We start from the raw sequence: 24,561 nt of genomic DNA, 5'->3' as shown, positions 1-24,561 counted from the left end.
CATCTGGTGATGTCCATGTGTAGAGGCTTCTCTTCCGTTGTTGGAAGGGGCTGTTTGCTATAACCAGTGCGTTCTCTTGGCAGAAGTCTGTTAGCCTTTGCCCTGCTTCATTCTGTACTCCAATGCATAATTTGCCTGTTACTCCAGGTATTTCTTGACTTCCTATTTTTGCATTCCAGTATTGTTTGTTAGATATCTTAAAACCATCACTGGGAAAGGGCATCTCTAGCCTAGTAATTCTGTTTTTCTCTCTGAGTTCCCACTTCCCCTTTTGTTGCCTGTTTCCAGTGCTTCCAATTTTGATTCCTCTTTTTGTGACTTGCCTCAGGGCTAATCCTGGGCAAGATTACTGTGATAAGATTTGTAGTGGAAAAGAGAAGGTCAGTCCGGTCAGTTCAGTTCAGTCGCTCAGTCGTGTCCGACTCTTTGCGACCCCATGAATCGTAGCACACCAGGCCTCCCTGTTAGTGTTCACCATTTCCTACTTTCATCCATGACAAACCCTTCCTTACCTCAGTCTTATATTATCCACCTCCCACTTAATGTAATAAATTGTCCAGAACCCACCTGTGAATCCATAAGACTTAGACATTGCTATTAAACTCTTTAATAGCAATGATCATGTTGTATGTTAATGATCATGTTAACCATTTTTCAAGTCTGTCCTCAATATCATGTTCATATCTGAATATCCAAGGCCTACCATGGTGCCTAAAAGATCCTTAATGGGTAAATGGGTTTTCTTTTGAAATGTAAATATGCTTAAGAACCTTAAATTAAAGATGCTAATTTAGCTATCTGGGCCTTTGTCTATCCTAACTTTGGAAGGACAGGGGAAGAGAGAGCTCCTTTCAGCCTATTTCCTCTTTTCACGAGCAAATACTCTAGGCTTTGCTACCCCTTTGCCCAGCTTTATTGTTGTTCAGTCCCTAAGTTGTGTCTGATTCTTTGTGACCCTATGGTCTGCAACATGCCAGGCTTCCCTGTCCTTCACTATCTCCCGGAGTTTTCTCAAACTCATGTCCCTTGAGTCAGTGATGCCCAGCTACCTGTGGGAGACTTCTGGAGTCGCCTTCTTTCTGCATACTTGTTCCTACTGCAGATTCTTCTCTTTGGACTCCCTTTCTCATCTCTCCCTATTCCTGGTATAAACCCATTGCCTCCCTGGCTCCCTGGCCTGCAGGTCTTGTCCATCCAGCTGCACCCCACACCTCGCTGAGAACTGGGATTTGGGATTCCCTCTGCTGCTTCCTCCCCCTGCAACCATGGGCAATTCCACCCATTCCTACATCAGCTGGTTCCTGAGGCCCAGCCCAGCCAGGGCCTGATTGATCCCTAGCTCTCTGTCATCCCTTCTATCATCTTTCTGCCAAAGGGAGGTGAGACACAGTAAATCTTGATATTGGGGCAGAACTAGATGTCGTTTGGGCTGACCTGCTAACTTAGTTCGTATGACACTTTTTCCTGTGGAGAAAAATGGAACTAAATAAATGACCTATAAAAACTTCATAAATATAAATTGTTTATTATCCCTGGGTCAAGAAGATCCCTTGGAGGAGGAAATGGCAACTGACTTCCGTATTCTTGCCTGGGAAATCCCGCAGACAGAGGAGCCTGGCGGCCTGTAGTTCACTGGGGTTGCGAAGAGTCAGACACGACTGAGGGACTAACACTTTCATAACAAGCTTAATAAATAGAAGTTGTTTATTAAAAGTCATAGAATTTTCATATGGGAAGGAATCTGATAATATTCCATTACCAGTACTCATTTTACACTTTAAATACTCAGAGTTCAGGTGGGTTGAATAATTTTTTCAACAGTCATGTTTTCTGATGTAGAATCTCATATTACAGCTGACTTAATTTCACACCTAGGTAAATCTGCAACATTTTTTCTTCCAGAGTAGAAATTTTGAATTATTCTAACATTATTTATTAAATTTCATGTTTCACTTATATTGGTATATATTTATAAGAATTACAACACTTTTCTTTCTAACCCAGATTTAGGTCGATCTCGAGAACTTCAATACGTGTACGTGGATAACAACATTCATCTGAAAGGCTTGCCATCCTTTCTGTACAACAAAGTCATCGGGTGCAGTGGGTAAGGCTGATTTCACATTTTATACTAATAGCTCTTTTGCTTGCTTTATTTCTACTTCAGTACTTAGCCCTGATAAAACTCCAAAAGAGATGTATGACTTTTGATAGTCAGTTTTGTTTTGACACTTAACATGCTAAACCTAATATCCTTAGAAACCAAAAATATTGAACAAGCAATTAGGGTATTTTATTTTGAGTTTAGTTAGTAAGTTATAAATTTTGTCAGTTATTTGTTGTTTTCCAGGTAAAAGAAAAATTAATCCATGCATATCATTATAAACTCAGTAGTATCAGTCACAAATACTGGAGGAATTAGCATTAATGTAAAAGTTTTTCTTTTCCTTCCATTGCAGTGACAATTTTACTACACTGTCAACCCTAGTATCTGGGATTTTACCAATTGAAAATATTTACAGCTTGACATTTGAAATAGTCCCTCAATACAAATCATGATTCCAGCAACCAAAGCAGATGTTTCAGTTAATAGGAAATGAAGAACTTTTATTTTCAGGACAGCATTAATCTTTCCTTCTCAGTTAGGCTTTTAGGAAGATAATGTCAGCTTTTCCTTCTATAACAGTGAGACAGAACCACCCTGAAGTGGTTCCCAGAGTGGCATGGGCTTAATAGAGGACAGCTCAGCTGCCAGGACCAGCTTTTAACTGGCCTCACTTTCCTCAATTACGCAGCCACAGGGTACTTGGAACACCTCTGAGGCTACTTAGCCAGCATGTTGACTCTCTCCTTATAATTTCAAACATCCTGAATAACCTGACTCATACTCTATGTAGTTCTGGCAAGAAAAGGGATGACAATAAGCCTGTACATAGAGACAGCCATTCCCCTGCTGGCCTGGCTCCAGGGGATGGGCCCGGAGCAGTGATTGTTCCAGAGAGGGTAATCCTAGGAGTAGTGGCCTTCCCCTAGGAAAAATTATGTACTTGTTATCTTGGAAGCGCCCTAGATCAATTCAGTGCCTGTGTAGGCTGATGAAATATAAGCCCAGAGATATATTCCAGAACTTTCTGTGAAGAACAGATAGCAGAATATGTGGTAAGAGTTTTTAGCTCAGTGATTTTTCTGCAGCTGATCATGTGACAGCGGTGATACTACTCACTCATTAACCCTAATACGTTCTTAAAATATCTATGATACAGCCTAATTTTTCCAGGTAGTGAGTAGAATACCCTCAGTCACCAAGATGCATGTAATGATGCAAGCAGGCTCCAAGGCTGAAGGCAGTTTTTTCTGCACCAAAGCCTTCAGAGACTGCACTGTAATATGATCTAAAATTTCTACCACAATTAAGGAATAGCTCTTACTTGAGATAAAGAGGCTTCTTTGGTGTTTAGATATAGCTATTACTGACTGCCACAAGGTTCTGTTTGTGCCGAGTTGAGAGATACATGTTTCCTTGTATTTATTTTTAATTTTTGGCCACACCATATGGCTTGCGGGATCTTAGCTCTCTGACCAGGGATTGGACCTGGGCCCATGGCAGAGAGAGCACTGAGTCCTAACCACGGGACCACCAGGGAATTCCACCCGCAACCCCTGCACTTTTTTTTTTTTTTCGTTATTTATTCTTTTTTTTTTCCCATTTATTTGTATTCGTTGGAGGCTAATTACTTTACAATATTGTAGTGGTTTTTGCCATACATTGACATGAATCAGCCATGGATTTACATGTGTTCCCCATCCTGGTCCCCCTCCCGCCTCCCTCCCCACCCCATCCCTCTGGGTCTTCCCAGTGCGTCAGTCCTGAGCACCTGTCTCATGCATCCAACCTGGGCTGGTGATCTGTTTCACCCTTGATAGTATACCCGTTTCAATGCTGTTCTCTCTGAACATCCCACCCTCACCTTCTCCCACAGAGTCTAAAAGTCTGTATTGTACATCTGTGTCTCTTTTTCTGTTTTGCATATAGGGTTATTGTTACCATCTTTTTAAATTCTATATATATGCGTTAGTATACTGTATTGGTCTTTATCTTTCTGGCTTACTTCACTCTGTATAATGGGCTCCAGTTTCATCCATCTCATTAGAACTGGTTCAAATGAATTCTTTCTAACGGCTGAGTAAAATTCCATAGTGTATATGTACCACAGCTTTCTTATCCATTCGTCTGCTGATGGGCATCTAGGTTGCTTCCATGTCCTGGCTATTATAAACAGTGCTGCGATGAACATTGCAACCCCTGCACTTTTAAAAATATATTGTCATTGTTGACTTGGCATCTGGTAGCACAGTTAGTGAGTTTTATGAGAGCTTCTCATCTTTGAGAAAATAAAGAGTAAGGCAAGATATGCCAATTATTCATAGATAGTCTACACTTTTTATTATTATTAGCATATTCCTTTGGTAGTAATAATAAGAAGATAAAATTATTAAAAGGAGAGTTATCAAGCAATCAGTTTTCCAATATTATTGGTTTTTTGGAGGGTTGGCAGTCCCATCTACCAATGAAATATAATCCAAAAGGTATTTTTAATCTATCGGTTTAACTCAGAATGCATTTTGTATAGAAGAATTGGTGGTTATACTTGACCCCGGGGACTACACCACACCAGGCTTCCCTGTCCTTCACCATCTCTGGAGCTTGCTCAAACTCATGTGCATTGAGTCAGTGAGGGCATCCAACCATCTCATCCTCTGTCATCCCCTTCTCCTCCTGCCTTCAATCTTTCCCAGCATCAGGGTCTTTTCTAATGAGTCAGCTCTTTGCATCAGGTGCCAAAGTATTAGAGCTTCAGTTTCAGCATCAGTTCTTCTAATGAATAATCAGGTTTGATTTCCTTTAGAACTGACTTGTTTGATCTCCTTACAGTTCAAGGGACTCTCAAGAGTCTTCTCCAACACCACATTTCAAAAATATCAATTCTGCAGCACTCAGCTTTCTTTATGGTCCAACTCTCACATCCGTACATGACCACTGGAAAAACCAAAGCTTTGACTAGACGGACCTTTGTTGGCGAAGTAACGTCTCTGCTTTTTAATGTGCTGTCTGAGTTTGTCATAGCTTGTCTTCCAAGGAGCAAGCGTCTTATTTCATGGCTGCATCGCCATCGGCAGTGACTTTGGATCCCTAGAAAATAGTCTGTCACTGTTGCCGTTGTATCCCCATCTATTTGCTATGAAGTGATGGGACCGGATGCTATGGTCTTTGTTTTTTAATGTTGAGTTTTAAATTTTAAGCCAGTTTTTTCACTCTCCTCTTTCACCTTCATCAAAAGGCTCTTTAGTTCCTCTTCTCTTTCTGCCATAAGGATGGTGTTATCTGCATATCTGAAGTTATTGATATTTCTCCTGGGAATATTGATTCCAGCTTGTGCGTCACCCAGCCTAGCGTTTCTCATGGTGTAGTCTGCAAAGTTAAATAAGCAGGCTGATAATATACAGCCCTGATGTACTCCTTTCCTGATTTGAAACCAGTCTGTTGTTCCATGTCCGGTTCTAACTGTTGCTTCTTGACCTGCACACAGGTTTCTCAAGAGGCAGCTTTGTAAAGTGGTCTGGTATTCCCACCACTTGAATTTTCCACAGTTTGTTGTGATCCACACAGTCAAAGGCTTTACCATAGTCAGTGAAGTGGAAGTAGATGTTTTTCTGGAATTCTCTTGCTTTTTCTATGATGCAACAGATATTGGTAATTTGATCTCTGTCTGGTTCCTCTACCTTTTCTAAACCCAGCTTGATCATCTGGCAGTTCTCAGTTCACGTACTGTTAAAGCCTGGCTTGGAGAATTTTGAATATTACTTTGCTAGCGTGTGAGATGAGTGCAGTTGTGCAGTAGTTTGAAAATTCTTTGACATTGCCCTTCTTTGGGATTGGAATGAAAACTGACCTTTTCCAGTCCTGTGGCCACTGCTGAGTTTTCCAAATTTGTTGGCATATTGAGTACAGCTCTTTCACAGCATCATATTTTAGGATTTGAAATAGCTCAGCTGTAATTTCATCACCTCCACTAGCTTTGTTCGTAATGATGCTTCCTAAGGCCCACTTGACTTTGCACTCCAAGATGTCTGGCTCTAGGTGAGTGATCACACCATTGTGGGTATCTGGGTCATTAAAATCATTTTTGTATAGGTTTTCTATGTATTATTGCCACCTCCTCTTAATCTCTTCTGCTTCTATTAGGTCTATACCATTTCTGTCCTTTATTATGCCCATCTTTGCATGAAATGTTCCCTTGGTATCTCTAAATTTCTTAAAGATATCTCTAGTCTTTCCCATTCTGTTGTTTTTGTCTATTTCTTTACATTGTTTCCTGAGGAAGACTTTCTTATCTCTCCTTGCTCTTCTTTGGAACTCTACATTCAGATGGATACATCCTTCCTTTTCTCCTTTGCCTTCTGCTTCTCTTCTTTTCTCAGCTATTTGTAAGGCCTCCTCAGATAACCATTTTGCATTTCTTTTTCTTGGGGATGGTTTTGATCACCACTTCCTGTACAGTGTTATGAACTTCCATCCATAGTTCTTCAGGTGCTCTATCAGATCTAATCCCTGTTTCTCACTTCCACTGTATAATCATACGTGATTTGATTTAGGTCATACCTGAATGGCCTAGTAGTTTTCCATATTTTCTTCAATTTAAGTCTGAATTTTTCAATAAGGAGTTCGTGATATGAGCCACAGTCAGCTCCTGGTCTTGTTTTTGCTGACTATATAGAGCTTCTCCATCTTCAGCTACGAAGAATATAATCAATCTGATTTCTGTATTGACCGAGTACTGGTATTTCGGTATCTGGTGATGTCCATGTGTAGAATAATCTCTTGTGTTGTTGGAAGAGGGTGTTTGCTATGACCAGTGCATTCTCTCAGCAAAACTCAATTAGCCTTTGCCATGCTTCATTTTGTACTCCAAGGCCAAATTTGCCTGTTGCTCAGGCATCTCTAGACTTCCTACTTTTGCATTCCTGTTCCCTATGATGAAAAGGACATCTTTTTTGGGTGTTAGTTCTAGAAGGTCTTGTAGGTCTTCATAGAACAGTTCAATTTCAACTGCTTTGGCATTCATGGTTGGGGCATAGACTTGGATTTCTGTGACATTGAATGGTTTACCTTGGAAACAGAGATCATTCTGTCATTTTTGAGCTTGCACCCAAGTGCATCCAAGCATTTTGGACTCTTTGTTGACTGTGAGGGCTACTCCATTTCTTCTAAGGAATTCTTGCCCACAGTAGTAGATATAATGGTCATTTAAGTTAAATTCACACATTCTGGTCCTTTTTAGCTCACTGATTACTAAAATGTCAGTGTTCACTCTTGCTGTCTCCTATTTGACCACTTCCAATTTGCCCTGATTCATGGAACCTAACCTTCCAGGTTCCTATGCAATATTGCTCTTTACAGCATCAGACTGTACTTTCACCACCAGACATATCCACAACTAGGTGTTGTTTCCGCTTTGGCTCAGCCTCTTCATTCCTTCTGGAATTACTTCTCCGCTCTTCTCCACTAGCATATTGGGCACCTATCAACCTGGTGAGTTCATCTTTCAGTGTCATATCTTTTTGCCTTTTCATACTATTCATGAAGTTCTCAAGGCAAGAATGCTGAAGTGGTTTGCCATTCCCTCTCCAGTGACCACATTTTGTCAGAACTCTCCACCATGATCCGTCCATCTTGGGTGGCCCTACCCAGCATGTCTCACAGTTTCTTTGAGTTAGACAAGGCTGTAGTCCATATGATCAGTTTGGTTAGTTTTCTGTGATTGTGGTTTTCATTCTGTCTGCCCTCTGATGGATGAGGATAAGAGGCTTGTAGAAGCTTCTTGATGGGAGGGACTGGCTGTGGGGAAAACTGGGTCTTGCTCTGGTGGGCAGGGCCATGCTCAGTAAATCCTTAACCCAATTTTCTGCTGATGGGTGGGGCTGTGTTCCCTCCCTGTAGTTTGGCCTGAGGCCAAACTATGGTAGGGGTAATGGTGGTAATGGCACCTCCTTCAAAAGGACTTAGGTCAGCATGCTGCAGCTCCCAGGACTGTTGTGTTCAGTGCCCTTTACCCCACCAGAGGCCACTGTCATCTCACTCCTCTGCCAGAGACTCCTGGACACTCACAGGCAAGTCTGGCTCAGTCTCTTGTGGAGTCACTGCTCCTTTCTCCTGGGTCCTGGTGCACAAAAAGTTTTATTGTGCCCTCCAAGAGTCTGCTTCCCCAGCCCTGTGGAAGTTCTATAATCAAATTCTACTGGCCTTCAAAGTCAAATTCTTAGGGGTTCTCAGTCCCTTTGCTGGATCCCCAGGTTGGGCAAACTGTTATGGGCCCTAGAACTTTTGCAACAGTAGAAGAACTTCTTTGGTATAATTGTTCTCCAATTTGTGAGTCACCTGCTTGGTGGCTCGATAGTGGAGTTATTGGTGACCTCCTCCAAGAGGACTTATGGCACATGCCGCACCTCCCAGGTCTGCTGCAGCCAGAGCCCCTGCCCCCATGGCAGGTCACTGTTGATCCGTGCTGCCTCAGGAGATACTGAAACACTCAAAGGCAGGCCTGGCTCTGTCTCTTGTGGAGGTCACTGCTCCAACCCTTGAGTCCTGGTGGGCACGAGGTTTTGTTGGTGCCCACCAATCATCTCTGGCGGGTCTTATATTTGATTTTAAATGCAGTTGCACCCCTCCTACCATCTTGTTGGGGCTTCTCCTTTGACCTTGGATGCAGGGTATCTTTTTTTGGTGGGATCCAACATTTCCCTGTTGATGGCTCCCTGTTCAGAAGCCATCAAATTCTAATACATGGTAACTATTGAAATCTTAACAATAGAATTAAGGGGCTCCCTTCTTTTATCTCTTTTGTCTGCTGTATATATACAAAGGGAGTCTCCCATTCCAAGTCAAAGGAATGATGGTTTGGGAAAAGGAAGGCAAGGTGAAGAACAAGATTCTAAGGTAAATCTGTGTAAGGAACATTAGGGTGTCGGAGGCCTAGAAAGTATACCGCCTGATTCTGAACGAGGATTGTGTTTCAGTTTTGTTTATTCAGTGCATATTTTTGAGCACCTCCTCTGTTTGGTTATTCTCTAGACAATGGCCATACAGTGTAGGAGCCAAACAGTTCAGTTCCTCCTGCCTTCATGGACCTCATAATCTAACTAGGGATCCAAATGAAGAGTCGGTAAATAAACAAACCTGGTGCTGATTCTTTCCAAGGAGATGATGCTTAAGCTGAAAACAGCAGAATCTCACAGTTTGTTCTCCACCACCACCGCATGCTCTGTCCAGCCCAGGGACAGGTCTAGGATAAAGAACCAGCTCCTGCTGTACTGTGCTTTCTCTGAAGCAGTCATATACCCTCTTCTGATTAACAGTCACAGAAAACTGGATCAAAACAAGTACAGCTCTAGGGATCTGTGGCATGATATAAAAAAGTCAGATATATATATATATAGATAGCTTACTTTCCCTGGTGTTTCAGAGGTTAGAGCATCTGCCTACAATGCGGGAGACCTGGTTTCGATCCCTGGGTCAGGAAGATCCCCTAGAGAAGGAAATGGCAACCCACTCCACTATTTTTGCCTGGAGAATCCCATGGACAGAAGAGCCTGGTGGGCTACTCTAGGGATCTGTGGCATGATATTAAAAAGTTGGATATATATGTAGATAAATGTATAAAATTCACATCACAGAGGGAAAATAGAGAACCAGGTGTAAAACATAGAAAAAGGTATAAAAATAGCAATTAACAAATATTGCACAGTTTCAAGAATTCTCAGAAGTCTCATAAAATTATATTTGATATTCACAGAAATGTGAATAAAGGTAGCTCCTCCTTATTTCATGTTCATTTATTTGTCAAATTATTGAACATTAAGTAGCAAGTCAGCACTCTGCTAATAATTGTAGAAAAGATCATTTAGATATTTATCCTAATATACAAAAATAACTAGTACAAAAAATAAATACCCTAAGAGAAAAGTAGCATAGTGAAAATTTATAGCATACTGCCTGTTTATGACCTAGTTTTGAAGTCACACACTGCCCTTTCTGTTATATCCTATTGATTACGCTGGTTAACCCTGTTCCTTGTGGAGGAGCCTTCCAGGAGGGGAGGAGCACGGGAGCCATCCTGGATTGCACTCATGCTCTTTGCTAGTCTCTTAGAAAAATGTGGTTTCCATTTTGTTTGGATTTGTCTTACTGTTACTACAGAAATAAATGTCTTTATTTCTTTTTTGTTTTACCTCAGAGAAGTCCCTCCCATGTTAGAATTTTATAAAGTGGAATTGGCACATTTGCCTACTCAGAAGACCTATTCCAGACATATATCAAAAGGGGCCATGTATCAGGTTTATTTTCTCAGTTGTCTGATTATATGAGTCAGAGAAAACCAAGTCACTGCTGTGCTTTTTCTTATATAAATAAGCAATTATAGCTGAGTTTGGGTACAAGTTGGATAAATACTTAGGTTAAATGGTTTGTTAGTATAACTGCTGAAGATAACAGAGTTGTCTACATGAGAAATGCATTTCAAATTCTGAGTTAAATCAACATACTAGAAAATATCCTTTGGATTACAGTGCATTTTTGTGTAGGGGCTGCCTACATACCCAAAACAAGCAATATGAGATACTTGAATCACACCTCCATGGAACAGGCACAAAGCAGCCTAACTACAGATTAAAAAAAATAACAAAACTGAGGTATGATTTGAGCTATCACTCAAGAGACAGAGTTTGTACTTTGATTCCAATGCAGTTATTAATTGCTTATTTAAAAAATGCTAATATCCCTTCTAAGATTTAGAAGAATTTAACAGAATTCAGAGTATCCATAATATAACTTTCAGGATGTCCAGGGTACAATCTAAAATTGCATAACATTTGAAGAATAAAGAAAATATGGCCTAGTATCAAGGAAAATAAAAACTTTACTTGATGAGCTTAACACAGAATGGTATAAGAGGAAAAGTCAGTGAACTTGGAAGGTAGATCAGTAGAAAAGATTCAATCTGAAGAACACGAAAAAAGACTGAAAACAAGAAGGAACATTACCATCATCGGAAACCTGCCAGACAATATAAAAAAACCTGAGAGAAAATGGGGCAGAAATAGCAACAAAGTTGTTTGAACAAATATTGTCCAAAAACTTGCCAAATATGATGAAACATATAAATTTACATTTTCAAGAAACTGAACTCTAAGCAATATAGATTATAAAGAAAACCATACCCAGGCAAAGCTGCTGAAAACCAAAAGTAAAAAGAAAATCTTGAAACCAACCAGAGAAAAATGACAAACTACATACAAAGAAATAATTTAAAAGACTGTTGCCTTCTCATCAGAAATTTTAAAGGCCAGGAAACAGTAGAATGATATTTTTAAAGTGCTAAAGAAAAAAAACAGTCAACCTAGCAACCATCAAAAATATCCTTCAAAAATGAAAGTAAAATAAATGTGTTCCCAGATGGAACAAAACTAAGCCTTGAAGAGACCCTGCCAAGAGGACAGATGCTTTATCCAAATCAAGGCTTATTCTATCAGGGTGGCATAGCTTCTTTCCTTCCCTATATTCACTTCTCCCCTTTCCTTTTAGCTTTTTTTTGCTAAAAAGGATTAATCTGGTAGCAGTTCCCTCAATAATGAGCATGTGGATGACAGTATATTTTCTGAAGTATAAAATTTAGTCATTTGGGTTCTTTGGGTAAGGGGATTTAAACTAATTCTTTACTCTCAACACTTTGGTTGGTGGAGTGATAAGTTTGAAAATGCATATGAATTAATTTGCTAAATCACATACATGTTTTGGAGCATAATCTTAGTGGCAAAGTAATGTTACTATTCATTTATCTTGTTTAGGTTTACATGCTGAATGGCAGCTCTGAAAACATTGAATTGAAAAGGAATTGTGATCATTGTTATAAATTGTCTGTTTAACTAAGCCAAGGGTCCTGACATTTGTAATAGATTTCAATTCAGTTTTTAAAGCATTTCTTTATTTATTTAACTGTCTTGGGTCTTAGTTGTAGCATGTGGGATCTAGTTCCCTGACCACGGATCGAACCCAGGGCCCCCTGCATTGAAACGTGGAATCTTAGCCACTGGAGCACCAACTCATTTTAATAACCCACTTGAGGATTTGAATGTAGTCTTTTTTGTAACCACCTCAGCATTCATTCTAAAATAATAAAAACTATTGAGTTAGAAATTAAAGTTACCAAAGCCTAATAATTGCCACTTAATAGTTATTTCATGTTATTGTGAACTGAACACATCATGGAGCTTCCATCTCTACTATTTCACGATGACTTCTTACTGAGATGAGCAGTACTAACTTTCAAGATAGGTGCCTTTCCTGCCTCCTCTCCCATTTTTCTGTACTCTTCCATAGACATGACTCTCTAGCCACTGGAACTATTTGTGTAGCCCTGTCTGCCCTGTGCACTCACAGAGCCAAAAGAGCCAAATCCCTGTTCCCTTTCCCTGGAATATCATCATGTTAATCTTAGGTTTCAATAGAGATTCCTTCATAGCAACATCGAGGCTAGCGTTTGACTAAAGGTCTGAGTGCCGTGGTCAAGCCATGTTAATATGAAAACCATCACAGCATGTATATTACCCCCCAAAATCCCTTATTATAATAAGAAGAAAGCACAGCTATGAGTATTTCTACCTTACTGTGTACCAGGTAGTGTACTCATAGATTTATCTGTGTATTGCACATAATCCTCCCAGCAACTCTTATAATATCATCCCTGTCTTAGAAATTAAGAAACTGGAGCTCCGAAAGATTGAGTAAGGTGTCCCAGGTTACAAAGCTAGTTGGCAGTAGAGTTTCCATCTGCTTTATTGTCCACACTTAACCACTGCACTGTATTCACTGTCTCCCTCTTCTCCTTGGTCTAAAATCACCTCTCTCTGTTTGAGCTTCTTTACTAGCTTCTTGAAAGCAAGAGTGGAAAATACCTTTTCCTGCATCATTCTGTATAGTGGAGTGGATATTCAGTCTCTGATGAGGTCACAGTTGGTTGGCCAGGACCAGCAGAAAGATGCTTACTCGTGTGAACTCCCTCACAGCCTGCATTCTACAGAGTTGCTCCTCTTCTCCAGGGTTAAGCAGAGAAGGCATTTAATAGAAGTTTTGTAAAATGAGTTTAATTAGCTGTTTATAGCCAGTGGTGAAGAATAGGAACTTCTGCTAAAAGAATTATCAAAGGGAAATTAGATGGTATGTGAAATGAGGATCCACTTACTTGTTCATGTGAGTCTTTTCAGCGGTTTCTGTCAGAAACCTATCTTTCTAGCATTAGGAAAAGTATGGTTTTCACTTTTCTAAACCTTTGTTATTGTTACATTCTTTGGACAGTGTCCTTGTAGAGTTTAATCAACAGTTGTAAGATTAAGGAGCGGCAGCTGTTAAGGCAATAACAGTATGAAGTAATTATTCATGAATCGCTTGCTTTTTATCCTGTTTTTATTATTCTATGGTTTTGCTCAGTATTCTCATACTAAAGTATGGCTATAAAGTTTGAAAACAATGTGCTTTACCATGAGTATCAGGCTTCTCCATAGCAACAGAGCCAGGAGAAAGAGAGTGTGTGTGTGGGTGTGTGTAGGTGGGGTGATGGGCACTGAGAGGGAAGGGAGAAGGAGACCAGTTGATTTTACAGAACCGGCTCGTATGACTGTGGGCACTGGCAAGTCTGAAGTTTGCAGAGCCTGTTAGAAACCCAAGGAAGAGCTGATATGGCAGCTTGAGTTTAAAGACAGTCTGGAAGCAGAATTTTTCCTTGAGGGCTCAGTCTTTTCCTCTTAAAGGTCTTCAACTGATTTGACAAGGCCCATTCAACATTATAGAGGGTAATCAGCTTTATTCAAAATCTGCTGATTTAAATGTTAATCCCATCTTAAAAACATGTTTACAGAAACATCTGAACTTGTGTTTGACCAAATATCTGGATGCCCTGGCCTAGCCAAATTGATACAAAAATTTAATCATCATACCATGTGTTGTATGTCATCAAAAGAGTCATTTATTATGTGTTGGCCTGTGTTTCCAGACTTAGTGGCCATGCTGCATAATAGCATTTTGGATATGGTCCTCTCATCTTAATTTTCTCCACATTAAGAAACAGACAGTAATTATAAAGTAAAATTTAAATTTGTTTCCTCATCTTTACAGAATGGTTCATAAGAGTAAAGCGTTTTTAAGACACAGAAATACTCATACAAAATCACAATTGTGCAGCTACAGACTCTCATGCTTATATGATCACATAGAGTCAACAGAGGTTTTGAAAGTAAGAGGGATAAAGGCAAAGTAGCAAACCAAAGAAAAACATTTGAGGAAAATTTCATATAAATGTTGACACCATTGATAGGCCATTGAGCAACTGCTTTGCACTAGTGTACCCACACTGGCTATTAAGTTATTGACAATATCGAAGTGTCTCTGCACAAGTTAATGAATAGCCATTGAATGAAAAGCTCTTGAGGTCCCCCGCTGCTGTGTCTGCCCTTCCCCTAAGATTTCCCCATAATCCAGTAACTAAAAGACTAATGGCTAACAGAACAGAGGGCTCTAGGACTGTGCTTTAGCACAATGGTACTGTTTGTTTGTTTTTTGTTCATTTTATTAAACTGTAATTTACAAACAGAAAAGTTCACTCTTTTAGTGTATAATGCCACAAATTTTGATAAATGCTTGCAATTGTATAAGTCACTGTTATAATCAAGGTTTGGAACAGCTCACTCACCCCAAGAATGTCCCTCGTGTCCCTTAACTTCTCTTCTTAAGGAGAATTAACTTCTCTTCTTAAGGAGATACACCAGCCTCTAGAAACAGGGGCGTGTTTTTTATCCCTATATTTTACCTTTTCCAGAATGTTATACAAATGGAATGAAATGGTCTGCTGCAAACATTCATATCTGGGGTTTTGTGTGAACGTAAGTTCATTCCACTTGGGTAATATCTAAGAATGCATTTGCCAGGTTATGTGGTAAGTGTATGTTTAACTTTACAAAACACTGCCGAACGGTTTCCAACATGACTCTGTTATTGTGTATTTCATGAGAATCCTTGTCAGTTTTTTTTCTTTCAGACATTCTAATAAGTGGGCAATGTCTCGTGGTTTTAGTTTGCGTTTCTCTAATGATTGTTGATGTGAACACCTTTTCATGTGCTTAGTTCCCTGTCATGTCAGTGGACCCTTGAATGATTCAGGGGTTGGGGCGGGTCCTCGCCACAGCCCAGAGTCCACATATAGCTTATAGTCAGTGCTCTGTATCTGGGGTTCCTCTTTATCTGTGATTCCACATTTGTGGACCAAACTTGGATCATGTAGTATCGTAGTACTTACTATTGAAAAAAAAAAAATCCATGTTTAAGTGCACCCACATAATTCAAACGCGTTCAAGGGTCACTTCTTACCTTTAGTGAAATGTGTTCCAATCTTTTGCCCCATTTTAAAAAAATTGGATGGTTTGGGCTTGTATTATTGACTTTTGAGAGTTCTTTATACATTCTGAATACATGTTTCTTTTCAAATATGTGATTTGCGTCTGTGGCTTATCTGTCATTCTCTTAACAGATTTAACTAGCTATATTGTGGTTCTTCATAGTTCACCATGATAGACACACAACTGAAGATATATTTAATTTAATCCATACATGAGACATTTTCCAAAAAATCCCATTTGGCAGATTACTATCATATTCCTAAATAACCATTTCTTTAAATGTTGCCATCCTGGTGAGTAACCAAATACAGACATTTGTGATGCTCATATCTTTAGAACATCTCCTGAGATAGACTGGACCCACAAGTTCCCCTGAAATTATTTCCTTTTTGGCACCATGTGGATGATTGATGATGATGATGCCATTTGCTTTTTATTGTTTATCTTTCAAATTTCTTTCCCTCTGTCTGAAGACTCAAAACAACCAATCTGCATTTGGAACTGCCTAGGTATCAATATAGAACTACTAGGTAGAAGAGGAAATGATCCTCTTCTACTAGGTAGAAGAGAAAATCATATTCAATGAGTTAGCAACAAAAGAATTCTCATAATACAATTATATAAGGTGTGATTTAGAAACAGCAAACATTGTGATATACCATTGGTAAAAGAGAATGTCAGAAAAGACGTTAGGAATTATATTTGGGGAAGAGTAAAGGAATTATATTTGGGGAAGAGTATTATGGGAAATAGATGGGGAAACAGTGGAAGCAGTGTCAGACTTTATTTTTTTGGACTCCAAAATCACTGCAGCCATGAAATTAAAAGATGCTTACTCCTTGGAAGGAAAGTTATGACCAACCTAGATAGCATATGAAAAAGCAGAGACATTACTTTGCCAACAAAGGTCCATCTGGTCAAGGCTATGGTTCTTCCAGTGGTCATGTATGGATGTGAGAGTTGGATGTGAAGAAAGCTGAGCGCTGAAAACTTGATGCTTTTGAGCTGTGGTGTTGAAGAAGACTCTTGAGAGTCCCTTGGACTGCAAGGAGATCCAACCAGTCCATCCTAAAGGAGATCAGTCCTGGGTGTTCATTGGAAGGACTGATGCTGAAGCTGAAACTCTAATATTTTGGCCACCTCACGCCAAGAGTTGACTCATTGGAAAAGACCCTGATGCTGGGAGGGATTGAGGGCAGGAGGAGAAGGGGAACGACAGAGGATGAGATGGCTGGATGGCATCACCGACTTGATGGACATGAGTTTGAATAAACTCTGGGAGTTGGTGATGGACAGGGAGGCCTGGCGTGCTGCGATTCATGGGGTCACAAAGAGTCGGACACGACTGAGCGACTGAACTGAACTGAACTGAACATTTGTATCTGGAATGACAGGATATGGAAAACTCCAGGCCAAATTTGGCCTGTAGGCAAGAATAACCATAGCTTATTGAATACAGTGTTCCCTAAGGTAAGGGGTATGATTTTGAATTTATAAGACCACCAGCATCCATGGGTACCTTTCTGTTTAAGTCCACTCTCTTTGGCATCAATTAAAGTAAGAGGGTCATTTCTAAAAGTTTGACTAGAAAGCTTCCATATTTTGACCCTGCACATCAGTATAAATATCATTGTTGTTGTTGTTGTTTAGTTGCAAAGTTGTGTTTGACTCTTTTGCGACCCCATGGACTGTAGCCCACCAGGCTCCTCTGTCCATGGGATTTCCCAGGCAAGAATATTGGAGTGGGTTGCCATTTCCTTCTCCAGTGGATCTTCCCAACCAAGGGGCTGAGCCCATGTCTTTTGCCTGGCAGGTGATTCTTTACCCCTGAGCTACCTGGGAAGTGTGCATAAGTATCATTAGCTTACAAAAATGACATTACTAATAATTTTGAAGCCCCTATAAGGTTCTCTCCCATGCATGCTCCTCCTGCTTCTCTAAGGTTAGCCAGTATTCTGAATTATGTATTTATCATTCATTTTCACTGAGTTATGATTTTAATATATGTAAATACATCCCCATATAGTGTATTTTCAAGTTTTGTCTTTAACTTAGTGTAAACTGAATGATGCTATATATATTCCTTCATGGTATACTTCTTCCATATAACATTTTGTTTTTATTCTCTGACTTCACTATTTTTCTGCTCCCCTTTAAAGAAAGACTCTTTAAAAGTGATGTCTATATTCACTTTCTCCACTTCTTTCTATTTTCTCACAGCCCACGCCCAGTTAGGCTTTTATTCCCAATTCTACACTGACATATGATAAATTGCACAAATATAAAGTATGTATATAGAGAAAGAAATGGCAACCCACTCCAGTGTTCTTGCCTGGAAAATTCCATGGATAGAGGAACCTGGCGAGCTGCAAGCCATGGGGTCTCAAAGGAGTCACACATGACTTAGTGACTAAACAACAACAATAAAGTACATATACACTAGCTACTAGTTCCCTAGTAGCTCAGTTGGTAAAGAATCTGTCTGCAATGCAGGAGATTCCAGGTTGATTCCTCAGTCAGGAAGATACACTAGAGATGGGATAGGCTACCCACTCCAGTATTCTTGATCTTCCCTTGTGGCTCAGCTGGTAAAGAATCCACTGCAGTGCAGGAGACTGGGGTTCATTCTCTGGGTTGGAAAGATTCTTTGGAGAAGGGAAAGGCTACCCACTCCAGTATTCTATCCTGGAGAATTCCATGGACTGTATGTATAGTCCATGGGGTTGCAGAGAGTTGGACACGATTGAGCGCCCTTAGTTTCACTTTTCACTTTCATATATATATATATATATATATATATATGAAATTTGAAGTTTTTACATATGTATGTATAAGCATACATACATACCTCTGAAGCTATCACTGCAATTAAGATAATAAACACATCCACCACCCCCAAAGCCTCCTCACGCCCCTGGGTGATCATTTCCCTTCCTTCTCTTCACCCTGTCTCCAGGTAACCACTGATCTGTATTCTGTCACTGTCAACTAATTTGTATCTTCCTGAGTTTTACATGAAACGCTGGCTTCTTTAACTCAGCATAATGATTTGGAGATTTATTCAAGATATAGTGTGCATCAACAGTTCATTTTTTTATTGCTATGGAGAATTCCATTGTATGCATATACCGCAGGTTGTTCCCATTCACTTGTTCATGGACATTTGTGTTGGTTCTAGTTTTTGGTTTTATTCCAATAAAATGTTACAAACATATGTAGAATATCTTTTAAATGTCCTAGACTTAAATTTCCTTGGATAAATACTTAGGAGTGGAGTATTTGGATCATATAGTACATATATGTTTAATTTTTGAAAGAACTGGCAAAGTTAAAAAATAACTATACCATTCTACATTCCCACCTATAATAAAGGAGATTTTCAGTTCTTACATATTTTTGCTAATACTTGGAGTAGTAAGTCTTTTAAGTTTTATCCTAGGTGTGTAATGATATTTCCATTATATTTTAAAATTTCATTTCCCTAGTGAATAAAGGTGTGCATCTTTTTATGTTTTATTTGCCATCCAGCTATCTTCTTTGATATAGTGTCTAAGTCTTTCTCCCATTTTTTTCTTTGGGTGTTTGTATTATTACTGAGTTTTGAAAATTCTCTATAGAGTCTGGACAGAAGTTGTTTATCATATTTATTTGCTTCACAAGTGTCTTCTCCCAGTCTAGAACTGACCTTTACATTTTTTTCACAGGGCCTTTTGGAGAGCAGACACTTTTTATTTTGATAAAGTCCAACTTATCGATTTGTTCCTTTATGGATCTTGCTTTTCAGTTCAGTTCAGTCACTCATTCGTGTCCAACTCTTTGCAACCTCATGAACCACAGCACACCAGGCCTCCCTGTCCATCACCAACTCCTGGAGTCCACCCAAACCCATGTCCATTGAGTTGGTGATGCCATCCAACCATCTCATCCTCTGTCATCCCCTTCTCCTCCTGCCCTCAATCTTTCCCAGCATCAGGGGCTTTTCAAATGAGTCAGCTCTTCACATCAGGTGGCCAAAGTACTAGAGTTTCAGCTTCAGCATCAGTCCTTCCAATGAACACCCAGGATTGATCTCCTTTAGGATGGACTGGTTGGATCTCCTTGCAGTCCAAGGGACTCTCCAGAGTCTTCTCCAACACCACAGGTCAAAGGCATCAATTCTGCACTCAGCTTTCTTTGTAGTCCCAACTCTCACATCCGTACATGACCACTGGTAAAACCACAGCCTTGACTAGACAGACCTTTGTTGACAAAGTAATGTCTTTGCTTTTTAATATGCTATCTAGGTTGGTCATAACTTTCCTTCCAAGCAGTAAGCATCTTTTAATTTCATGGCTGCAATCACCATCTGCAGTGATTTTGGAGCTCAGAAAAATAAAGTCAGCCACTGTTTCCACTGTTCCCCCATCTATTTCCCATGAAGTGAAGGGACCAGATGCCATGATCTTAGTTTTCTGAATGTTGAGCTTCAAGCCAACTTTTTTTTTCTTTTTTTTTTTTTTTTCATTTATTTTATTAGTTGGAGGCTAATTACTTTACAATATTGTAGTGGTTTTTGTCATTCATTGACATGAATCAGCCATGGATTTACATGTATTCCCCATCCCGATCCCCCCTCCCACCTCCCCCTCCACCCTATTCCTCTGGGTCTTCCCAGTGCACCAGGCCCGAGCACTTGCTTCATGCATCCAGCCTGGGCTGGTGATCTGTTTCACCCTAGATAATATACATGTTTCGATGCTGTTCTCTCGAAACATCCCACCCTCGCCTTCTCCCACAGAGTCCAAAATTCTGTTCTGTCAAGCCAACTTTTTCACTCTCCTCTTTCACTTTCATCAAGAGGCTTTTTAGTTCCTCTTGACTTTCTGCCATAAGGGTGGTGTCATCTGCGTATCTGAGGTTATTGATATTTCTCCTGGCAATCTTGATTCCAGCTTGTGCTTCCTCCAGCCCAGCATTTCTCATGGTGTACTCTGCATAGAAGTTAAATAAGCAGGGTGGCAATATACAGCCTTGATGTACTCCTTTTCCTATTTGGAACCAGTCTGTTGTTCCATGTCCAGTTCTAACTGTTGCTTCCTGACCTGCATACAGGTTTCTCAAGAGGCAGGTCAGGTGGTCTGGTATTCCCATCTCTTTCAGAATTTTCCAGTTTATTATAATCCAAATCACAAAAGTTTTCTCCTTTGTTGTCTTCTAGAATTTTTAAGGAATTAGATTTACATTTGGGTCTGTAATTCATTTTGAATTATTTTTTGTATATGGTACAAGTTATGGTTGAAGGTCCTATTTTTTAAAATTTTTTATTCTCTCAAATCTGCACTTTTATGTAACTTCTTGTAAAACATTTCCATGGTAATTTCTGTGTACTCATCTCAGTATAGAAGTTCCTGTTTTTTACATATGGATATACAGTTGTTCAAATACCATTTGTGTAAAATACTGGCCTTTCTCCACTGTGTTTCCTTTGTACCTTAGTTGGAAATTAGTTGTCCATGTATGTGTGGGTCTGTCTCTGGATACACTGTCTGTTCTGTTGATCTGTTTGCCTGTTTTGGCACCAATAATACATTGCTTTGATTACCAAGAAATTTTAAGTCTTAAAATTAAAAAAATTTTTTACTATTGCATTTCTATATAAATTTTAGAATCAAAGTTTCAATTTATATATATTTTTAAAGGCCTGTAACTTTAATTGCATTGTGTCTATAGATCAATTTGAGCAGAATTAATGTCTTAACAATATTGCATCTCCTAGCCTATGATCACAATAAATGTCTTAATTACTCTGCATGTTTTGTACAGTTCTGTGTATATGTCTCAGACCCCTTTTGTCAGATTTACCCCCAAGTAGTTCATATTTCAAATAGTATTGTATATAGTGTTCAAAGTTTTTTTTAATTTCCAATTGATTATTATAACCAATAGAAATATAGATAATTTCCTATAACTGATCTTGTATCCTCCAAACTTGCCAAGCTACTTATTAGTCCCAGTAGGTTTTTTAAAGATTATATTGGACTTTCTACATAGAGTCATGTCTTCTGGGAAGAAAGAAGACAGTTTTACTTCTTCCTTTCAAATCTGGTTGACTTTTATTTCTTTTTTTTCTTTATTGTACTGGTTAGAAGCTCCAGTACAATGGTAAATAGAAGTAGTGAGAGCAGACATGTTTGTCTTGCTGACTTTATGGGGAAAACAGTTTTTCAACATTAAGTACAATATTGATGGTTGTTTATCAGATTAGTAAATTCCCTTCTATTCCTAGTTTGCTGAGAGTTTTTAAATTATAGATGCATGTTGAATTTTGTTAGACCCTTTTTCCACACCTTTTGAAATGATTATATTGTTTTTCTTTTTTAGGTTTTAATATAGTGAATTACATTATTTCCTTAAGATTAATACAATCTTGATTAAATAAACTTCATTTGGTCATAATGACTTTATACATTGTTAAATTTGCTAAAATTCTGTTTAACTTTTGCCGTCTACGTCTATGTGTGATACTAATTGCTTCTCTTGTTATGTGTTCATTTAGTTTTGGTGTCAGGATAGTGATGGCTTCAGAGAATGAGTTGAGAAGTATTCCAGTCTTTTAGCTACAAGTTCAACTTCATTCATAAATGTAGGGCTGTTCAGCTTCTGTGTATGAGTGAGCTTTGCTGATTTTTGTCCTTCAAAGACTTTGTATTAGTATAAAGTTGCTTCTTACCCTTTTATTATCTGTAGAAACTGGGCAATGTCTCCTTTCTCATATTAATATTAGTAATTTATGTCTTCTCTCTGATTAGTCTAGTTAGAGGTTTTTCGAGTTTATTAATGTTCTCAGTGTTCAAGCTTTTTTGTTTTCATTGATTTCTCTTTATTACTGTTTTCTATATTATTGATTATCTTGATGCTTTTTATTATTTCTTTCATTTACTTAGGGCTTACTTTACTGTCTTATTTCTGGTTGCTTTAGGTGAGAGCTATGGATGCAACACATCTTTCTTCTATTGATATAATGGCCTTTTCTGCCAATTTTAATATCTCTTTTGGTTGTTTCAGTCATGTGATTTTTTTCCCCTCATTGTACGTCATATTTTCCTGCTTATTGAAAAGCCTGGTAATTTTTGGTTGGATGCCAGGTAGTGTGAAATTTATGATGTTGATTGAGTGTTGAATATTTTTGATTTCATGTAACTGTTCTTAATATATGTCCTGGGATGCATTTAAGTTAACTGGAAACAGTTTAATCTTTCAGATATGGCTATTAAGGATTTGTTGGGTGGGAATGGAGTGGTGTTCAGTCTAGCACTAATTACTCACTGCTCCTGAGATAAGATTCTGCTCAGTGCCCCTTGAATTGTGATGTTTAAGTCTGCCTGATAAGAGCAGGAGCCCTGTGGAATTGCTGGGCACTGTTAGCCTTAATCTTTTCACCTCCTCCTTTTTCCACCCTCAGGTAGTTTCCTTGCATGTGCTGATCAGTATGCATCTGAATATTCAAAGGGGACCTTCTGCAAATCTCCAGAGTTCACTCTTTGTACATTATATCTCTCTCCCCTAAGGTCCTCTGTCCTGTGAACTCTGCTGTTGTGGACACTCTTAGTTCCTTGTCCTCAAGTTAAGGTGCCTACCAGGCTGTGACTTGAGTTAACTCTTGTCTTCAGTCAAGTCTCTGCTCAAATGTCACCTTTTCAGAAAGACTTACTTTGATTATGTTATCTGAAATGGTACAGCTCTCACTCCCCTCTTCACTCTGCTTTAGCATATGTGTATTTTTTAGTTGTCCATCTCTCCTCAGGATAATGAGCTCAATGCTGATCTTAAGTATGTACCTAACAGAATTTCATGCTCATGTGTACCAAATAATACATACAGCAATGTTCATATAGCCCAGCCCTAGAAACAGCCCATACCGTTACCAGTACTACACAGCAATGAGAATGAATAAACTGTAGTACATGCGGTGGCACGGGTGTGTCCCAGAAAGATAATGTTGACCAAAGGAGCCAGACACAGAGTTTGTCCTGCTGTTGAAGAAGGCAAAGCCAAACTATACTGGTAGAATTTGAAAAAATGCTTTCTTTTGAGATACAGGTTTTGCCTAGTAGGAAGGCCAGTGTGGCCTCCCGAGGTTCTTTTTGTTGAGCTGAGTGGAGAAACTGAGTAAAATTAATTGAGTTCTAGGTCAGATATTATCTTCTCTCTCGAACCTTCTCTATAATTCCCTGGAAAAAGTCAGTTCCTCCATCTTCTCTGACCCAATATTAGAATAATTATATTGTTAATTATATCATAATTATTACATTTTTCAAGGGAAGGAAGTTGTTTTTTTTTTTTTAATTTAAGTATCGTGACTTGTGTATAGTAAGTGCCCTGGGAATATTTTCTGATGAAATAGTGCCCAGTCACTCTAGTATCTGACTCTTTACTGCCCCATGGACTGTAGCCCGCCAGGCTCCTCTGTCCATGGGATTCTCCAGGCAAGAATACTGAAGTGGGTTGCTATGCCCTCCTCCAGAGGATCTTCCGACCCAGGGATTGAACCCACATCTCTTACATCTCCTGCATTGGCAGGCAGATTCTTTACCACTAGCACTACCTGGGAAGCCCATTTTCTGATGAAAGGAATGAGTAAATGTAGGAACTTGTAATGAACAAATAAGGCAAGGGCTTCTCTCTTCTAGCTCTGTACCTTCTTATTGCCTGTCTCTAGTCGAGCATAGAGAGATTACCTCGTGTTGTGTCTGGAGAGTCAAGGTTTGTTGGCACCTGTTTGTCATTAGAGAAGAAAGGTGTTGAGACTTTTAGGTAACCTGGTGATCTCAGACAGGAAATGGAAAGAGATTGGACACCTGAGTTTTAGTAACCCTGTAAAGCTAAAGGAACAGGAATGTCTCTGCCTTCTGGTTATGAGTGGCTGTAGGGAATAGTATGTGACTTGGCTTATTCAATAGACCTTGCCAAGAATATTTTCTCCACGAGTTTATGGAAGGACCCAGTTAAGTTATCTGCTACCATTAAAAATATGTTTGCTTTGTTGGGTGTTTTCCCCACACAAAAATTCTGTTAAACCAA

At 39.2% G+C, this 24,561-nt stretch overlaps 1 protein-coding gene across 2 annotated transcripts in view; it reads left to right on the top strand.

Annotated features, from left to right (window-relative positions):
- Nucleotides 1–24,561, top strand: part of LRRC28 (leucine rich repeat containing 28) — a 197,904-nt gene that overhangs the window by 129,870 nt on the left and 43,473 nt on the right. For both annotated transcript variants that reach the window (XM_043921649.1, XM_043921648.1), the window contains one exon: nucleotides 2,005–2,107. In XM_043921649.1, coding sequence (XP_043777584.1) covers nucleotides 2,005–2,107 — 103 coding nt within the window. The remainder of the gene's footprint in view (nucleotides 1–2,004; nucleotides 2,108–24,561) is intronic.

Source organism: Cervus elaphus, chromosome 13, assembly GCF_910594005.1.
Source record: "Cervus elaphus chromosome 13, mCerEla1.1, whole genome shotgun sequence".
Classification (NCBI taxonomy): domain Eukaryota; kingdom Metazoa; phylum Chordata; class Mammalia; order Artiodactyla; family Cervidae; genus Cervus; species Cervus elaphus.
The sequence above is the reverse complement of the archived record's forward strand: the minus strand, read 5'-3'. Positions and strand labels throughout refer to the sequence as shown.